The 18,243-nt window shown below is 53.5% G+C and overlaps 1 protein-coding gene across 6 annotated transcripts in view; it reads left to right on the forward strand.

The window, feature by feature from the left end:
* The window catches only part of DNMT3A (DNA methyltransferase 3 alpha), a 284,321-nt gene that overhangs the window by 4,103 nt on the left and 261,975 nt on the right, over positions 1-18,243 (forward strand). For all 6 annotated transcript variants that reach the window (XM_050948759.1, XM_050948761.1, XM_050948762.1 and 3 more), the window contains exon 2: positions 8,451-8,682. In XM_050948759.1, the coding sequence (XP_050804716.1) occupies positions 8,614-8,682 (69 nt within the window). In that variant the 5' untranslated portion in view covers positions 8,451-8,613. The remainder of the gene's footprint in view (positions 1-8,450; positions 8,683-18,243) is intronic.

Below are 18,243 nucleotides of genomic sequence, written 5' to 3' on the forward strand. Positions count from 1 at the left end.
TGAGAACAGTTTGAGAGGTTTCACTTATAAATCCCTTGAGTGTCTCCGAACAGCTAAGGTCAATGGTAGAAAGTAGATTTGGCTGCAATTCTGATGTATTGGTGGTGACGTAACAGAAAGGGGTGCCCTGCTTTCTGCTCTAGGCTTCTTTGAGCCTGTGGCAGAACTGAAAAGGAAAACAAACTGGCACAGTGATGCTCTTTATTACCCTGATGAGTGTGTTTAATTTTCCATGTGGAATCGGCTGTTTTGATGTATGGCATGTGTTTCATGTGAGGGTTGTACAGAATTGGCTACACGTAAACAGTGAAATGTTTCATACTTCTGAGTGCAGTTTTCTAGAGAACAAATAGTAGAGTTTGGGACCAAGTTGTTCATGAATGTTCTTGTAGATTTTAGGCCGTTTAGTTTTGTAAATGACGGTCTTCTTGACCTACTAACTAGGAACTTCTCTAGCAGCCATTCCGTTAGTGTTGGGGTGGGTGGGGGAGGGCTGGGAGATTTCCAGGGACATGTAAAGCAAATGTTTCATAGATTCATAGAGTTTAAGGTCTGATCAACTAGTCTGGCCATTAACTTTTGCTCAGATACCTGTGTTCCTTGTTCCTAGATGTATAACTTTACATTGTTATGTTTACAGTGTAGGAGAGGATCTTGACTACTTTGGTTACAGTACAGGAGAAAAGAAAATCTTGTTGTGTAGAATAACTTTCCATCAGGCTAGTTTTGGGACTTTTCCCTTCTCCTCCTCCTTTCTGTCTAGTCTGTTGCTGAGAACCAGCCATTCTTCCCCCCAACATACCTGTTTTTCTGTGTATTTTCACCTGCAGTGTGTGCTATCACTGTCCCCAGCACTTGGCTGAGTTGATGATCTGTTTTTGCTGAAATTCACAGGGTATAGTATGTAGTTTTATATAGAACTCTGTGAAGGTAAAAGCCAAATACAAATCGAGATTTTGACTCCTTTGCCTAACACAGACATGTAATTTTGAATAATAAGCAAAATATTTGACCACAGAAGTTTATAATTAGCTAAGTGTGTTTAACTGGATCAAGCCAATACTTTTATTATCCATGACAATGAATTTATTACAGCCATCCGTCGGGAGTAGTAGCATAGGTGATGCTATCACTTCTGACCCATTAGTCCTGAACATTTTTGACAAATATGGCTATGATTTTTTCTGTACCTCTTTCTTTTATCAGCCTTGTTGTAATGAAAAGAGAGACTCTCTCTCCCAATTTCCTTCTTTTCTGAATGTCCAGAGTTGTGATTTGCAGCAGCGTTTAGTTGTTGATACCATTTTGGTATCTGTCTTTGGGTTTTAAGGAGGGATGGATTTGGTTGCTACTTGCCTGGGAGACCTACAAGGAGAGCTCAGGTGCAGTAGATGCTGACTCAGGGTAGGTACCACTCTTGCCTCTGAGTCAATACTCAGGGAACGCTACAGTGTCTTGCTGCTGGAGGGGGTGGTAGTGACTCGTCTCTCTGAATCAGTGCTGAGCTAATGCCCCAGTGTGATTTAGGATGGTTGTTGGTGGCTCAGTAGGTGTGTCTCAGTAGGGGAAGGAGGGACTGTGCTGTCAGAGGGGGTGTTGGTGACTCAGAGTAACAATAATCATTCTTTGCAGGACTTGTCATGTTTCAAATGCTTTGGACAAGTTCCCTAACGAATCCTCACAGCCCCCTGGAAAGCCCCCTAATTTTACAGGTGCAAAGTGCACCCGTCTAAGTGCTAGGTGGCCCTTACCCCCCATGTCTGTGCTGCACCACAGTGCCAGGTACATGTGACATGAACTGTGTTAGCAGAGGTGCTATCGTTCATATGAGGAGTGAAGCTCAGGTCTTAAGTATTTGCGGTCATTAAAGATCGCTGAGCACTTACTCCTAGAGGCAGGGTGTCATCTCTGTGTCATGACCAAGTGCCAGCTTGGGTAAGGGTAACTGCATGCTGGTGTACCTCAAATTCTGCATGTACTGTAGTGTCAGGACAAAGAAGAAGCTACCTGCAGCTGCTGGGGGGGCAGGGGAGGAGTGTGTGTGTGTATTTGTAAACGTAGACTGGAGGTGGCTGCATTTCAGTGATCTGTGCACACTGCATGTGTGTCTGTGAAAGAGCCTTGGGGTCTCAGTCTTTGGGATGAAGCTTGCCCTCATTATTAATAGCTGGGGCAGGAGGCTCATGAGCTCTCCTCTTTGAAATGACTTGAAATAGAATGCCTGTTATGTTTCTGAGAGTTCCCAGCATGTGACTGGGCTGAAGCATCCTGGCAGCAGGACTTGAGGAGTCCTTAATAAACCCTGGCTTGTTAGCACTGCGTGTATCATAGAAGGTAACCCACTTTAAACGCCTCTGCCGTTAGTGGGAGTGACTGGCAGGTCCCATACAAGCTCTGCCTTGTGGGAGAAGTGCCGTAAGTTTTCTTCCTCACTTGCCTTCAATTGTAAGGTCAGACTGAGCTGTTAAATACAGGAGCAGAGGAACGTGCAGACAGAGTCCTTCCCTGCACTTCAAAGTCAGGCGCTGGTGCGTGAGTGGGAGAGCCAAGCAGGTGGCAAGGAGAGGATTAATTTGAGATCAAGCTTTGAGACCTGCTGCATTAACTGGGTGAAACTCTTCCAGTTTGCAAGCTTCTGCCCAGCCTTTGCTATTAATGCACCAGTAATAACTCTGGGCATTAGTGCACAGGAGAAGGAGAGCGTGCTGCCATCAGGAGAACGAACACCTGTTGTGGGAGCAGTAGAGGAGCTCACTGACTTGGGTAAGGTTATTCAGAGAGCTTGGGACCAAGGCAAGGCTGCTATGAATGGGCACTGCTGAAGGCCCCACAGGTTCCACACTGAACGTATGTAGCCTGCTTCAGTCATGTTTCTTTGCAGACTCTTTCCAGCGATGTTTAGAGGTAAGGAACGTTGTGTGGACTGTGTCAAACCTCCTTTAGACAGAGAGGCAGGATCCCTCACTGGCTGGACAGGGAGTCCACTCCCTCAAGGGGCTCACAGCAGCAGTTTGTGGTTACTAGGGGAAAGGGGCGTTTACACTCCCTTGTAAGGGATGGACATGCTGCTTAAAGAGCTCACTTTGAAAAAGAGTGTTTGTCTTTATTTAAAGCTCAGCAGAGGGCAAAGGAGGAGGCTAGGTGATGAGGCTGTCGAGGGATGGGGGCAGGGAGGAGGCCTTCATTGCTGGTTGTTCCTGGTGCTCCCCCTTGCATATTCCCCATCTGCCTGGTGCTTCTTACGCAGCCTGACTATTTTTAGTGCATTTGGAGACCATGTTTGCTGGAAGCGAATCAAAGCCTGAGAACTGGTTATTTTTCAGAGTGGAGCTGCGTGCTGCTCTGAGCGAACCATTTCTCTGGGACATTGGGGATGACCTGGGGTGGGGGCTGGGTGGCTGTGCTGAGCTATTTGCTGGCCTTGTGTGTGTGTTGGAACGCCTTCCTAATGGCAGAGCTCCCTGCATCTGGGGGGAGAAGTGGCTGACAGAGCCGTTTCATATGGGTTTGGGGAGGCTTACTTAGAAATCCAGGCGAACGTTGCCAGCAGCTCAGCTGGGACCCACAGGGCGGGAGACCCACCAGAAGAGAATGTATTCTGTGGTGAGGGGCCCCAAGGAGCACAAGACCCCTGCAGTGGAGCTGGACTGCATGGAAATGGAGATCCAGAGGGGTTGTGAACCTGGCAAGGGAGTCAGATGGCATGGGGGGCAGGGCTTTCGGGATCATGAGACCCTGATCAAGGACCTGGGTTGCCTGGGGGTGCTAGGCCAGAGGCATGATGGAGGGTGGTGAAGCACTGGAATGGGTTACCTAGGGAGGTGGTGCAATCTCCTCCTTAGAGGTTTTTAAGGTCAGGCTTGACAAAGCCTTCGCTGGGATGATTTAGTTGGGTATTGGTCCTGCTTTGAGCATGGGTTTGGACTAGATGACCTCCTGAGATCCCTTCCAACCCTGGTATTCTATGATGAGACACCCTGACTAAGAAGCTGGATTGCATTGGGGGTGCAAGCCTGGAGGGTGTCCGCATCCAGCTGGTGCTGCTCAAAGCGAGCAGCAGGGGTGCTCCTTGCAGCTCGGAGAAGGAGTCTACAGTCTAGAGATACACTGAGTAGGGGGCAGGGCACAACACACGTGCAGTGTTGGGAGGTCTGAACAGTCCCCCGGGCACTCCTCTCGCACAATGTGTCGTCTACAGCTGGATTGCATTGGAGGTGCAAGCCTGGAGGGTGTCCGCATCCAGCTGGTGCTGCTCAAAGTGAGCAGCAGGGGTGTTCCTTGCCCCAAGGAGCCCACAGTCTAGAGATACACTGAGTAGGGGGCAGGGCACAACACATGTGCAGTGTTGGGAGGTCTGAACAGTCCCCCGGGCACTCCTCTAGCACAATGTGTCGTCTACAGGCAGCACAGCAGAGATGGAGCTTCAGAGTGAGGGCCTTGAAGCTGAGCTCGGGGAGGGTGCTCTAGGTAAGGGGCAGAGGTGTGGGGTACACTGAGAATGTGCATTGGAGGCTGACACCATTCGAGGAGGCAGAGAAGCACCTGGAATTTGGCAAGGGGAGGGAGTCATGCAGAGCTTGGAAGGGGATGACAAATAGCTGGCGAGAAGGGATCTTTGGTCTTGTCTGTGCTGGAGATGCTTACACCAGTTCTCCTGCCTCTCAGTTGGTTTAAAAACACCATGTCACACACATGAGTGTGTCACCCACTTGTCAAGGAGGCAACAGGCATTGCAGTTTCACCCAAAATGTACAGGGGTGTAGAAGGGTTCCTCCGTGGGGCTGTGGAGTATCCCACTGCCTCGCACTAGGTTGCTCTGGGCCCAAGCCCTGGGTCAGGGCACGCCAGTAAACAAACAGTTGGGAGCTTAGGCCCTTAGGCAGGGGCAGAGCCAATAGTTCAATGCAAGCCCAGGCCCTAGGTCAGGGTGGGGCAGCAAACACAGTCAGGAGCTCCGGCTTCTGAGTATCTGGTGCGAGGGGGAGACGGCCACCCGTGAGTGGGGTGTCAGGGGGGACGCAGAGCCACCCGCTACACTGCGTCCCAGCCTGGGGCCCTAGCAGCGGCAGAAGACTCGCTGCTGTGTCAGTGGGGATCCTGACCGCACCGCGCTGACATGGGCTCTGGGTGTGCTGCACCCAGACTGAAGTCAGCTGCCCTGGGCTAATTCCTACCTCCCCCTCGTAAGGTACCTGGGTTTGGCCGGCGTCCTTGGCAGTTCCCAGCGCCATCGGTTCCTCCGGGTAACTAGCAAGGGGCAGGCGCGGCTCCTCCTCGGGGTAGCTGGCGAGGGCCAGGCGCCGCTCCTCCTCGGGGTAGCTGGCGAGGGGCAGGCGCGGCTGGCCTGGCCAGTCGTTGGGTCGGCCATGGCCTGCCGGCGTCCCCCAACCCGGAGCTAGGCCACAGGCATCTGGCCTCTCCAGTGGCTGGCTTTCAACTGAGCTTTGCAGCGGGGCTTTTCTACTTCCTGTCCTGCACCGTGACTTCTGAGTGGCAGGGCAGGATCCACTGTCTCTGCCCACGTTGGTGCTAGGGGAGGCTTGTCCCTCATCGGGGCTGTGTGGATTATCCCACCACCTCGCTACAAGGGGTCACATCTCAGTTGGCTGAGGGCAGTTGTTGCACTGACCTCTTTGACAGCTCCCTTGCCTGGCCAAGCTCTCTAGCTCCCCAGCTGAGATCTCCCAAAGTGTCTCTGCCTCTCCCTTGGGCCATGACACCTTGGTTTCACAGAGCCCCAACCAGGAATCCAGGGGCTGATTCTGCACTCTTAGCCCAACTCCCTCCTGGTTTCCTCCCCTGCTGCTATCTTCCTTTCCAGCTCTGTTCCAGCATCCCAGAGGTACGCTGTGTGCTGAGCCTGCAGCAGGAGGAGCAAAGCTGGGAGCTAGTCCCTCAGCTCCCTCCAAACCCTGCAGGACTTGCAGTGCCATAGTGGGGGTGGGCAGAGCTGGGGAGGAAGGATACTGTGGGGGAGGGGCATGGCAGGGAGCAGAGTGCAGACTCAGCTGCTGAGCCACCTGGATCACCTGTGGGGAACCTGCAGCCCCAATAGGGAAGGCTATAGAAAGGAGTGCGTTTCCGGAGAGAAGGGGATTCTCTGGGGGGCATAGCGCAGGGGCAGGGAAGTCTCAGCCAATGGATGGCTAGGGAAGTGGTCTTTGTTGTCACAGTCACCCCATATCAATCAGCGTCACATGGGCGCAAAGGCAGCAGTGGAGTTGGTTAGGGTGGGTCTGTGCAGCCTTTTGGCCACAGTGTCCATGCTGACAGATGATGGGAGGGAGGAACTGGAGTCATGGTACGGTTGAGCTGACGTCAGGCTGGGGCGAAGGGAAACGGGTCAGGAGTGGAGAGGTGGCTCTTTGGGGTAAAGATGGTAGTTGAAGCTGTGTGGGTGGAAAGAGGCGAGAAAGGAGAAGAGGCAGGGGTCAAAGGCAGCACCTACGAGATGTGAGGGAGAGTGGAGACAGAGAGCCCCGAAACGATGGTCAGAGATGAGCCAGGAGAGGAGGGAGTAAGGTGTGTGCTCAGCAGTGTGAAAAGCAGCAGTGAGGGCAAGGCGGGTGAGGATGAGGCGGAGCTCTGGGAATGGACCAGAAGAGGAGCTTGAAGGAGACCCTGGTGAGACCTTTTGGTGAAGGGGAGGGGCTGGAAGCCCAGGGGAAATAGAGGAACTTGAGGTGGTGATTGTAGCTGGCATGTCCCATGAGTTTGGAAGTGATGGGGAGATGGGGCTGGGGCAGTGCTGGAGACACAGGGGAGACGGCTGTCTGCGGGTGGGGCAGCCCAGGAGAGGTGGGTCTGTTCCGGACTGTGCCCTGCTTGTTCAGGCTGTGGAGAATGTTCCGTGGTGCTCAAACCTCCCAGCAGAGGGGAGACAGCTCCCAAGTGTTGGATTCCTGCTAAGAACCAAGGGGCAGGGAGGGGAAGGCTGATTGCAGGGGACGTCCAGCCCCATGGCCTCTGCACAGTGGGTTGGGCGGGGCAGAGAGAGGGAGAAGATGGTTCCTGCCTACATCCAGCCCCCTGGCCTCTGCACAGAGTGGAGGTGGGGGGGGGGGCAGGGAGGAAGAGGCTGATTATGTGGGACACCCAGCCCCCTGGCCTCTGCACAGAGCAGAGGTGTGTGTGTGTGGGGGGTCATGGGGGAGGTTGGTTCCTGCCTCTAACCCAGCTCTGCACAGAGCAGAGGGGTGTGTGTGTGTGTGTGTGTGTGTGGGGCAGGGGAATAGGGAGGGAGAGGCTGAGTGCAGCGGACACCCAGGCTCTGGCCTTTGCAGGGTGGGGGGAGCACAGAGAGGGAGAGGCTGGTTCCTGCCTGCACCTAGCCCTCAGGCCTCTGCACAGAGCAGAGGTGTGTGTGTGTGAGGGAGGAACAAAGAGGCTGATTATGGGGGACACCCAGCCCCCTGGCCTCTGCACAGAGCAGAGGTGGGGGTGAGGCACGGAGGGAGAGGCTGATTGTGGGGGGCACCCAGCCCCCTGGCCTCTGCACAGAGCAGAGGTGTGTGGGGAGGGGGGTCATGGGGAAGGTTGGTTCCTGCCTCTAACCCAGCTCTGCACAGAGCAGAGGTGTGTGTGTGTGTGTGTGTGGGGCAGGGGAATAGGGAAGGAGAGGCTGAGTGCAGCGGACACCCAGGCTCTGGCCTTTGCACAGAGCAGAGGTGGGTGGGGGTGAGGCACGGAGGGAGAGGCTGATTGTGGGGGGCACCCAGCCCCCTGGCCTCTGCACAGAGCAGAGGTCGGAGGGAGGCAGGGAGGGAGAGGCTGATTGTGGGGAACACCCAGCCCCCTGGCCTCTGCACAGAGCAGAGATATGGGGAAGGGGGGAGGAAGAGGCTGCTCCCTGCAGCCCCCTCCCCCAGGCCACAGCCTACCTGTAGTGGGGCAGAGGAAGGAGAATTGTCTGGGTTTTAAGTTTCTGTTCTAGAAGCAGCAGCCCTGCCTGCCCATCAGCCCCCCACCCTCCTGGCTGGGAACGAGCTGCGGCTGGAAAGCTCTAGAAACAATTTGCAGCTCTGGTGCCAAAGGCAACAGCAGCCCCGGCCATGGCTAATGCAGGCAGCATTTTCCATAGCAACAGGTGCTTGGCTGCGGTGGGCAGCCCCTGCTGGGGGAGGGGGGAGCAGCATCTGTCTGGGACGGGGGGGACTCTGTGCCCCAAGACAGGAGTTTGGGATTGACGGGGGGGCCAGGGAGGGGCGAGGGGGCTCTCCATGGAGTCTGGAGGAGCTGGCTAGCATGGTGTCCGGGTGGCGGGGACCCTGGTGGGTGGGGGGCCAGCGGAGCTGGGGGAAAGGGGCCCCTGCACGGCTGAGTCAAGGCTGCGGCGTGTTAATAATTGTCCCTGGCTGGGGGCGAGGCCGCTTGAAGTTGGTGCCTGCGGGTGCCGTGTGCGATGGTGTTCCGGGCCTCACCCTGCGCCCTTCTCTGTGTTTCCTCCACAGGTGGCAGGAGGGGCCAGACAGACAGACGGACGGAAGGCTCAGGACATTGCTGCTGGGGCAGTTTTTAAACTTTCTTCTTGTTTTTAAAGTTTGAACTTTTAAATTTTATTTTATTTAAAAAAAAAAAAAAAGCAAAACCTCTCAGCCTACCCCTATCCCCACGATGCCGTCCAACGGGTCTATCGACACCAGCAGTGCTGCTCCAGACAGGGAGACACCCGACACTCACAAGGTAAGGAACACACGGGCAGTGCTGGCCTCTGAAGCCGGGCACCCCAACTCTGGAGGGGGGCACAGTCCTTCCCACTCTCTGATGGCCCACATGTGTGATGAATTTGGTGGGTCTCAGTCCAGTTTCCTGACCATGTCCAGTGCTGGTGTTAACTGGCAGAAGAGCCACTGGTGGGTGGGCAGGGCTGGTGTGAGGGGGAAGGGCTTGCCCGGCAGCTGCCTTGTCTCTGCTGCGGGGATGCTGAGAGTTCAGGCTCTGGGGCTGTCCATCTGGCCCCAATGTTTTCAAAGGCCCATGTCAAGTCTAACTGGCTGTCTGATTGTGAGGGGGAGGGGCTCAGGGGGAATGTTCTGGTGTCTAGCAGGCAGGGAGGAGAGTGGGGCCTGGCCAGAGGCTTGTGCTGGTGATCTGCACTGGGGGTGGGGGCAGGCGCTGAGAAGGCCTGAGCTGCAGAGTGGGATTAGAGTGGATTGAGCTATTTCTGGGCATTGCTGAATGGGGGCGAATGTGACGGTGCTGATGAGACCTGCTGTTACCCTCTCTGCTGTCACCTGCCAAGAGAGAGAAGCCTCTGGTAAGGCGGGGGAACAAGGGCAGCTGTCCTGTTGGTTGGGGTGGTCTTGGGAGGGCAGGGGGATGGCTGCTTTGCAGGCAAGGGCTGGTTCACCTGCCCTTCTGCTCCTGGGGGAGCTGTGACAGCAGGAACTGGGTCATTGCCCTCCATGTGGCCCTGGTCTGACTCTACATACCTGGGTGGGGGGGACTGCACAGCTCTGAACCAGGGTCACACGAATGGGGGAGGGGGGAGTGCACACCCCAGAACCTGGGACACGTGACAGGGGAGAGAGACACCCTGGGTGGAGAGAAAGCTGGCAGGGGGAGAGAGTGGCCGTGAAGAAAGGACAGATGTGCACAGATGCACAGGGGGAGTGGCGAGGGAGACGCACACACACATTGGGGGGTAGGGGTGGGACAAAGAGATACATCACTGGGGCTCTAGGATGCAGAGGCATGCATACACTGAGGGATGGGACAAGAGGCGTGGACACTGGGGGGGCAGGCCGAAGGGAGAGAGACATGCTGGGAGGCGGGGAGACACAGACCGGCTGGGGTGGGAAGGGGGCGTGGAGGAAGAGAGGGGGACGCACAAGTGTTCGTGTCAGAGCTGTGCTCATTTGCCAGCCAGAGCAGGGGGGTTCCAGCGCCATTGCTAATGCCAGGCTGGAGTGGGAGAGCTCAGGTAAGGCCCAGCTGGGGGAGGGACCTTGTGTAGCTACACACCTGCATGGCCAGGAGAGAGGAGCTAAGGAGAATGCGGCACAGCGGGCCCTTCTGAATGGAGTGAGTTGGAGGGGGAAAGGTTCCCCCACAGAGCAGAGGATCCAGGCACTGTGCTGGAGCTGGGCAGCAATGGGGCCCCTCACCTCACCTCCCTTCTTGGGTCCTGATAACTCACAAAGAGAGGGGTGTGCACGTCCAGTAACAGCAGCGTCTTTGTGAAAGTTTATTATCTTTAGGTTGAGAAAGGAACAAAAGAGTGCTCTCCGGCCCCAGACTCTCCTGGCATCTCAGCTCCTCCCAGCCCTTCCCAGCTGGGGGAACTCCCCAGCCTCTCAGTTTTCTCTGCAGGAGCCTCCCTTACTCCGTGCTGCCCTTTATCGGGGTGGCAGCTCCCATCCCCAGCTGTCCTCCCAGGTGTGGCAGGCAGAGCCAGCCAGCTCCAGACTCCAGTCCTTAAAGGGACAGGCCACCCCCTTACACAACCTCACCCTTGCCCAACCACAGGGCAAGTTTCTGCCATCTTTGTTTCTTCCGTCACTCCTTGCTGGCTTGTTTGGCGATAGCAATACCGCCAACTGGCTAAAGCCATGGAGCAACTGGCTCTTTCCCCCTTGATGTCCTCCGTCTCCCCTATTTGGAGATGAAGCCCACCTACTTGTCCACCAGCATTTCAATTTACCATGCTAAGCCCTGCTTATCTGTGGCTAGCTGGTTGCTTTCTTGCAGGGCCAGCTGCACGTCCTCCTTCAGAGCAGCATGTTTCCTCTGGTGTGTCTCCTTCAAAGAGAGCAAACCACTAATCTCCTCTCCCGCCAGTTCTGTGTTTATACCCCTTTGCCGACCAGCTGTCCTGTCCTGCCACTCCCAAGGCGCAGCCCTGCTCTGGTCCTGCCTCTCTCTGATTTAGCGTCCTTCTCCCACAGCCCCAAGTCCGTCTGCTCTTGAGCAGGAGGCGGGGCTACTACGTCCATCACCACCCCACTCACTCCTCTCGCCTCGGGCACAGAGGGCTGGCATGCTTCCGAGAACATGCTAGCAGCCTGCCAGATCTTTCCCGTCTTACAGACCCCCTCGTTTTCTTTGCCAAGGTCCTGGACCTAATTAAGACACATCTTCAGTGCCGGTCCTTCCTTCCCATGCCTGAAACACCTCTTAGAGGGAGCGTTTGTCTGGCTGTGTTCTAGTCAGCTATGTCTGGCATGCCACTTAGGGGGGACATGCTCCCCTTCTCCTCCCGCTTCTTTTTTTAACTGTTTTTAAAGGGACAGACCCTCCTCGTATCCCCCACCACTTGAAACATATGGCCAGGCCCTTCCACCTCCACACCATTTTTGGTGTGTCTCTTCCCCCAGCCCCTGCTGAGTGATCCCACTGCCAGCTGGGGCCCTCCACTCTTATGTCCAGGTTTCCCACATTAAAGCATAGCAGGATCTTCCTCACCTGCTGGCAGTGATCTCCCTGCCCTCCCTGCTGTGCCTGTGGCTGCACTGCCTGGGTTGCCAGATGATCCTGCAGAAGCTGCAGAAGGAACATTTGGATCCTGCTGCCTGTGCCACTGGCAACACCCCGGACACCCCTCATGGCCACAGGCTGACCCCTTGTCTCAGTTTCCCTTCTTGGTTTCTCACTAATTCACAAAAAGAGGCTTTTACAAGTCCAGTAACCGCAGCTCTCTTTAGGGTCTGGTTATTAGCTTAAAGTTCAGAAATGAATCCAAAAGTCTGCCCTCCAACCATAAACTGGGCCCAGCCCCAAGCTCCCCTGGTTTCTCAGGGTCTTCCCTGCTTCAGCTGGCTCCTTCCAGCCCTCCCTAACTGGGCAACTCCCCTAGTCCCTGAGTCTTTTCGGCAGGAGCCTCTCTTGTCTCTCCTGAGTTTCCTGAACTCTTCTCCCCCAGAGTCCTGCTGCCATTTTTAGGGGAGGCAGCTCCTCCATCCTCAGCCCTGCCCCCTACTTGCTGTATCTCTAGACTGCAGGCGCCTTGGGGGAGGGGAGGGGAACCCCCCTGCTACTCGGTTTGGAAGGAGCCCAGTGTATTATGGGCAATGATGAATAAATAATAATAATGAAAGACTTCCTGTGCAAGCAGTAACTAGGAAGGTTGTTAAACTGCAGCTATTACAGTTAAACATTTTTAAATCTGCAGGAGCAGATAACTTGTACCCAAGAATATTAAAAGAACTGGCTGAGAAATTCTCTGAACCATTAATGTTGATTTTAACAAGTTTAGGATAAGTGGGGAAGTGCACAAGGACTGTAAAAAAGCTGCTGATGTTGTACCAATATTTAAAAAGGATAAGTGGGATGACCATGGAAACTAGGCTGATTAGCCTGGCAGAATCCTGGAAAGGCTGATACAGGATGTGGTCAGTAAAGAATCACAGGAAAGGTAGAGTAATAAATGCCACTAAACATGGTTTTATGGAAAGTAAGACTTGCTAAACGAGCTTGGTATTGTTTTTTTGATGAGATCACAAGTTTAGTTGATGAAGGTAACTGTTGACACAATATACTTAGATTTCTGACTCTGTCCCTCATGATATTCTGATTAAAAATTACTATTATCTGAATCGATATCATCATCATCGTCATCATGGCGAATCGCAAAGGGACATAGCCTCCTTGCGGATTGAGTGTCACCCGGCCTGATCTCTGGCTAGGTCCTTAGGGTGGTCTGGCTGGGCATTCAGTTTATGTCCATCATTGGCAAACTTACCACTTTTGGTGACTGTGTGATTGCAGACTGTGTAACGTTGTTTCTTGGTAAATCAGCTTCCTAATCTGTTGGTCTTCCATTCTAATGATGTGTGTGTACCAAGAAAGCTGCTGAAACCAAAACCAAATGAGTGCTGATTTCCAGTTGCTGGGTCCAGCAACACATGTCCTCATTGCTCTGCCACTTGATATAGAGCAGTCGACAAAGACAACAAAAACTTCAGTCTGCTCTGTTCAGTCATCTTCAGCTCCCACGTTTCATGGCTGTACAATAGAGTTGGCAGAACCATGATGCTACGGATCCACAGCTTCATCGCAAGCTTAATGTCACAACATCCCCACAGAGGCTTCTGAAGGGCTCAAAAGACACAGCAGCTACTGCTGTGCAGGTGTTCACATTTCTCAGGCATCCTCTGGCCCTGTCCCAAGTCTCTGACAGCAGCCACCTGCCTGACATTCCATCTGGACAGGTTAATACTGAACTCATTGTAATCTGGAGCTGGAGGCTACTCGGTGGGAATGGCCAGGGTTTATCTGGATCAATGTGCACAAGCTTCTTGCCCAACCAGATTGGCATCAAGTTTCTGATAGCCGACTCTGTAATCTAGCAGAAAAGGACATAACAAGATCCAACATCTGGAAGCTGAAGTTAGACAAATTCAGACCAGAACTAAGGTGCAAATTTTTAACAGGGTAATTAAAAACTGGAGGAACTAACCAAGAGCTGTGGTGGATTCTCCATCCCTAGATAATTTGAAATCAAGACTGGATGTTTGTCTCAAAGACACACCAGAGAGTTCAGCTAGAAGTTATGGACTTTGTGCACAAATCACTGGGTGGAATTCTCAGACTAGAAGATCTCAGTGGTCCCAGCTGGGTGAGATCAGGCCGTGCAGAGGCCAGGGGAGAGCAGGCTGGCAGAGGGGAAATGGGGCAGAGAGCGGGGGAGAGTGGGCTGGGCTGGGCAGAGCAGGTTGGCTGGGAGGTGGTGTGGTGGGGCAGATTGGTAATGGTGTTGAGGCACACGTCAGCACAGATCCAGCCACAGCTTGACTTAGGAGGTTTAGCATCAACTAATGTACAGAGAAAAGATTTACCCTCCTGCTTTCTTAAACAGTGGAGCAGTCGGTGAGCGCTCTCTGCCAGCCAGGAGTGCTGGAAGTGAGGAGTGCTGCAATAAGGGACAGCTTGCTCTCCCTCCCACAGCGGGTGGTCTCCAGCCTCTCTCTAGAGCCAGTTTATTTCTGGGCCTCTTGTTACCAGACAGATACGGACAAAGTGGAGGAAGTGTTGAGAAGAGACACACAAATGTTCCGGGGGCTGAAGGATCTGACAGATAAGAAGTCATTACAGAGCTACGTGTGGCCACGCTAAACCACGGGAGGAAGAGGGATTGGTGAGAGTGGCCCAAGGGGTATAACTAGGAGATATGGGATGGAATTAAGAAAGGGCAAATGAGAGATTCCCTGGCAGGAAATGGATCAGGCTGGGGAATTTTCTGGGGAAGGACTGGAGCCCCTGTTGATCAGGTTAACACACGCATGACAAAATGCTAGAAAACATACAATTGGGAGCAACCTTTTCTGACCCTGGAGTGAACAGGAGCAACTGGGCCCTGACGGTGCTTTTCTGGTTCGGGGTGAGGCCAGCTCACAAGCTGAGGTTAGCATGTGGAGAATAAATCTCTGCAGAACTTTAAGGGGGAGTGGGTGACTTCCTCTGAGGCAGTGCTGACCTATGTGTCCCATTGCAGCAGTGGGGGATGCTTCGCTCTGGGAAGTGCCTCAGGCAGGTGAGATGTAAACCTGAGGTCCTTACCATCTGTGCACTGTTTCCCAAGAGTTAACTTGTTAGTCCCAGTGTCCTACCTACATCACCGCTCAAGTGATTCTGCTGTGCCTTCCTGTGATCCCAGGGCAGTTTCCACCAGGTACGGTGTTCTCCCCATCTTCATGGGGCAAAATTCAGACCTGGTGTAAGTACACAAGACTCCCAGTGTTTTCCCCTGGGTAGCTCTTAAATAGTTGCCAGGCCCAACCCCAGAGGCTGCTGCACTCCATATGAAAGGAGCAGCAGAGAGGTGAGCTGATGCCAGGGACCTAAGTGAGCTTTTCGGCTGCGGAGCCAATGCCTGCTTCATGTAGCAGCTCTCCTTGGAGGTAGTTTCCCTGTGGGTTGTTGCTTGGCAGCGGAAGGAGAGAGCTGTGCTTCGGGGACACTCCAGGCAGCCAGGCAGTTCATTAAACCTGAGGGGGAGGCGGAGCTGCGTGATTTATGGGGGGATGAGTCAGCTCAGAGCCAGCTTGAGGAAGCAGGGAGGCTATGGCACAGACACTTTGGAGATGCATCCTCTTGGCAGAGAGGAAGGGCTGTTCTCCTTCTCCTGCCAGATTTTGCCTCCTCTGCTGCCCTTCATCCATTCCCTGCATCCCTTGTGCCTCTCTGACCCCGTGGCTGCAGCCTGTGAGGATTCTCCTGTGATGGTGGGATGCTGTGATGCAGGTACTGTCCTGGAGAATGCTCCATGGGCTCTGGTTCTATGTTTTGCCAGCTAAACATACTCGGGGCTGAATGGGTTCTCTCCAGGGAAAATGTCGGTGCTGCAGGCCTGGTGCTAGTGATTCTGTGGGTGTTGTTCTTGCTCAGCCGGGCACTAAGGTGCCATCAGACTCAGGTTGCTGTGCTTCCGTGGGGAGGAAAGGCCTCCCGTATGCATAGTCAGGGGGCTGTTCTTCAGTGTAGCAGCAAGGAGCATGCAGGAGGGATCTGTTTGGCACTTTCAGTGCTTACTTTGCTGAGCCTATCTTGCATCTTGGGCCTGCTGCTCCTGCCGCCTTCTGCTCACAGCAGCCGCCAGGAAATTGTTTAGCCCTGTGGTTTGCTAGCCTTACACCTGGCTTTTGCAGACGTTGTTATGCTGTGCTTCCTGACCAGCACAACAGCAGTAATAGTAACCCTGAAGTGACCCAGGCTTAACAGGTTGAGTGGAGGCTGTGGCCTTGGCATGGCATTGTTCCATTGGCTCTCAGATAGGTTTGGCGTACGCTGAATTCCATCCCTGAGTCACAGATCACACCCCTGCCAAAGAGAGGAGGTATCTCCTTATTTCACAGCGAAGGCCCCCCATGTCAAGCTGCCTTCATACACCACCTGGTGCAGGACCAGAAACACTAGGCCCTGTCTTCCAAGAATCTGGCCCATTCATGTAAGCAGAAATCATGGAAGCACTGACTGCAGATGGAGCCACTGCCTGTGACTGCTCCATCTCTCCTGAGAGTAAGGGGTAGCAGAGAACACTTGGACCATTCCTAGCAGAGTCTGTCAGCATCTCCCAGCCAGGGGGAATATACCGGCTACATGAAAACATGATCAGCACTAAAGAGACCATCATCCTGCACCAAAGACCTCACAGACCACCAGATGGCCTCCTCTGGGCTGTAGGTAAGGAAATTCCATGGCCCAGGCTCTTCCTCCGGCCAAACCCAGATAATCATGATGGTTAGTCAGTCCTCCATTTCCGTAGCCTGACAAGATTCAGTCCTCTCCCCTGGACTATTCAAGCACAGTAAGTATGCAGCTGTTAGAAGAGCTGGTGACACAACAAGGGCTGAAGTGTCAGCAGCAGGCAGTTAACATCCAGTTCTACATCCGCCTTCACATGCATTGGAAAGAGCACCACCATTCAGCTTTCTGAGCCTGCCAAAAGCAGCACCTGGCTGCAGGGCAGCTGACTTGAGCTGAACCCAGGCAAGGCTGCGGTGATGTTGGTAGAGAAATGGAAACTGCTTTGTGGTGTCTGATTCCTCTTCAACACCACCACTATCTAGAGCATCAGCCCTTGGACTGATAAATTGATCCACATCATATGGCCCCTTCAGATGCCTCAGGGTACTGGGTGCCCAAATATAGTTATGGTGGCAAAACATGCTCACTTCCATTTGAGACTTATGAAAAGATAGACCTGGCCATGGAGATCCACACATTCATGGCCTCCAGGACTCAGTAGTGCAGCTCGTTCTGTCTTCCTCAGAAAGCTCCAACGAGGACAAAGTACAGCAGCTGTTCTGCTTAACCACACAGGTTGGATGGAAACATCATCCCATGCCCTGCTCCCCATTCGATCCAGGTCAAGGTCTCTGTCCTGATACTCAAAGCCTCAAAGATAATCCCTGGCCTCCTGAGAGACACCTCTTCCTCTGTGGCCAGGGCCTTCCACAACAGCTGCATTACGCTGGAGCAGTGAAATTATCCCCTACCAAGGGAAGAGAGAACTTTCCCACGTTCACTGGCCACGTTGCTTCATCAGTGTCTTTAGGGCAGAAAAAAGTTGCTGTACTTCCAACTTCTGCAGCTAGAGATCGCTGGGTGGGAAGCCACCTCATTGACCTCCTCCCAACTTTGTATATCTCGTGACATAGTATATCTTTTGGGAACCTCAGAATGTGCAGAAGAGCCTAGTGAAACAGCATTAACAACACTGATAGTACATGACCCAAAACTGCTTCAGCAAAAGCCTGCACTGCGGAACTCACTCCCAAAAGAGACGAGAGACCATGGGATCCACCAAGCCTAGGGCTGAATCAGAACTCAGCTCTTTGACGTAGCTTCCACTCTGTTGGTTCACAGACCGAGCACATTGTTTATTTCTAGCTCTGCCCTCCTCAAATCTGTAAACCAGTTTTTTTCAACCTTTCCAGATTATTGTACCCATCAGAAGGCTGATTTGTCTTGTGTACCACAAGTGTCACCTCAGTTAAAAACTACTTGCTTACAAAACGAGACATAAAAATACAAACGTGCCACAGCACGCTAGTACTGAAGAATTGCTTACATTCTCATTTTTACCCTATAATTATAAAATAAGTCGTGACCACCAGGCTGAGAAACACTGATATAGTATCTAGAGCAGTATAAACAAGTCATTGTCTGTATGAAATTCTCGTTTGTACTGAGTTCGCTAGTGCTTTTCACTCTTGTAAAACTAGATGAGTTAAGGTACCCCTGGAAGACCTCCATGTACCCCCAGGGGTACGGGTACCCCTGGGTTGAGAACTACTAAAGCATTGTCTCCTGTAGACTGACAAAGGAGCAGGGGGAGAATGTTGGTGTTTCCATATTAGCCGGGAGGTGCTTGGAAACTTTGGTGACAGGGAGTTGTCCAAAAGAGAGCTTCTGCGCTGCCGAAAGATAGAAGCAGCATAGAGAGAGATGAGTGGGAACATAAGAGACGACTCCAGGGGTGCTCCAGCCCTGGGGCATTCAGAAAAAAAAATAGTGGGTGTTCAGCACCCACTGTCAGCCAGCTCCCACACTCCCCCATCAGTGCCTTCCCCTCCCTCGCAGCGCATCCTGCCCGCTGCAGTCAGCTGTTCTGCAGCATGCAGGAGGTGCTAGGAGGAGCGGGGAGGGGATGGGAAGAGGGGGGTGGGCCTGGGGCCTGGGCAGAGCAGAGGCCGGGCAGTGGTGGGGTTTGGGGGAAGGGGTCGGGTGGGGGCAGATCTGGGGTGGAGCAGGGGGTTGAGCACCCCTGGGGCCTGGAGGATGCCGGTGCATGTGGGTGGGAAG

This window comes from Gopherus flavomarginatus, chromosome 4 (assembly GCF_025201925.1).
Source record: "Gopherus flavomarginatus isolate rGopFla2 chromosome 4, rGopFla2.mat.asm, whole genome shotgun sequence".
Lineage (NCBI taxonomy): Eukaryota > Metazoa > Chordata > Testudines > Testudinidae > Gopherus > Gopherus flavomarginatus.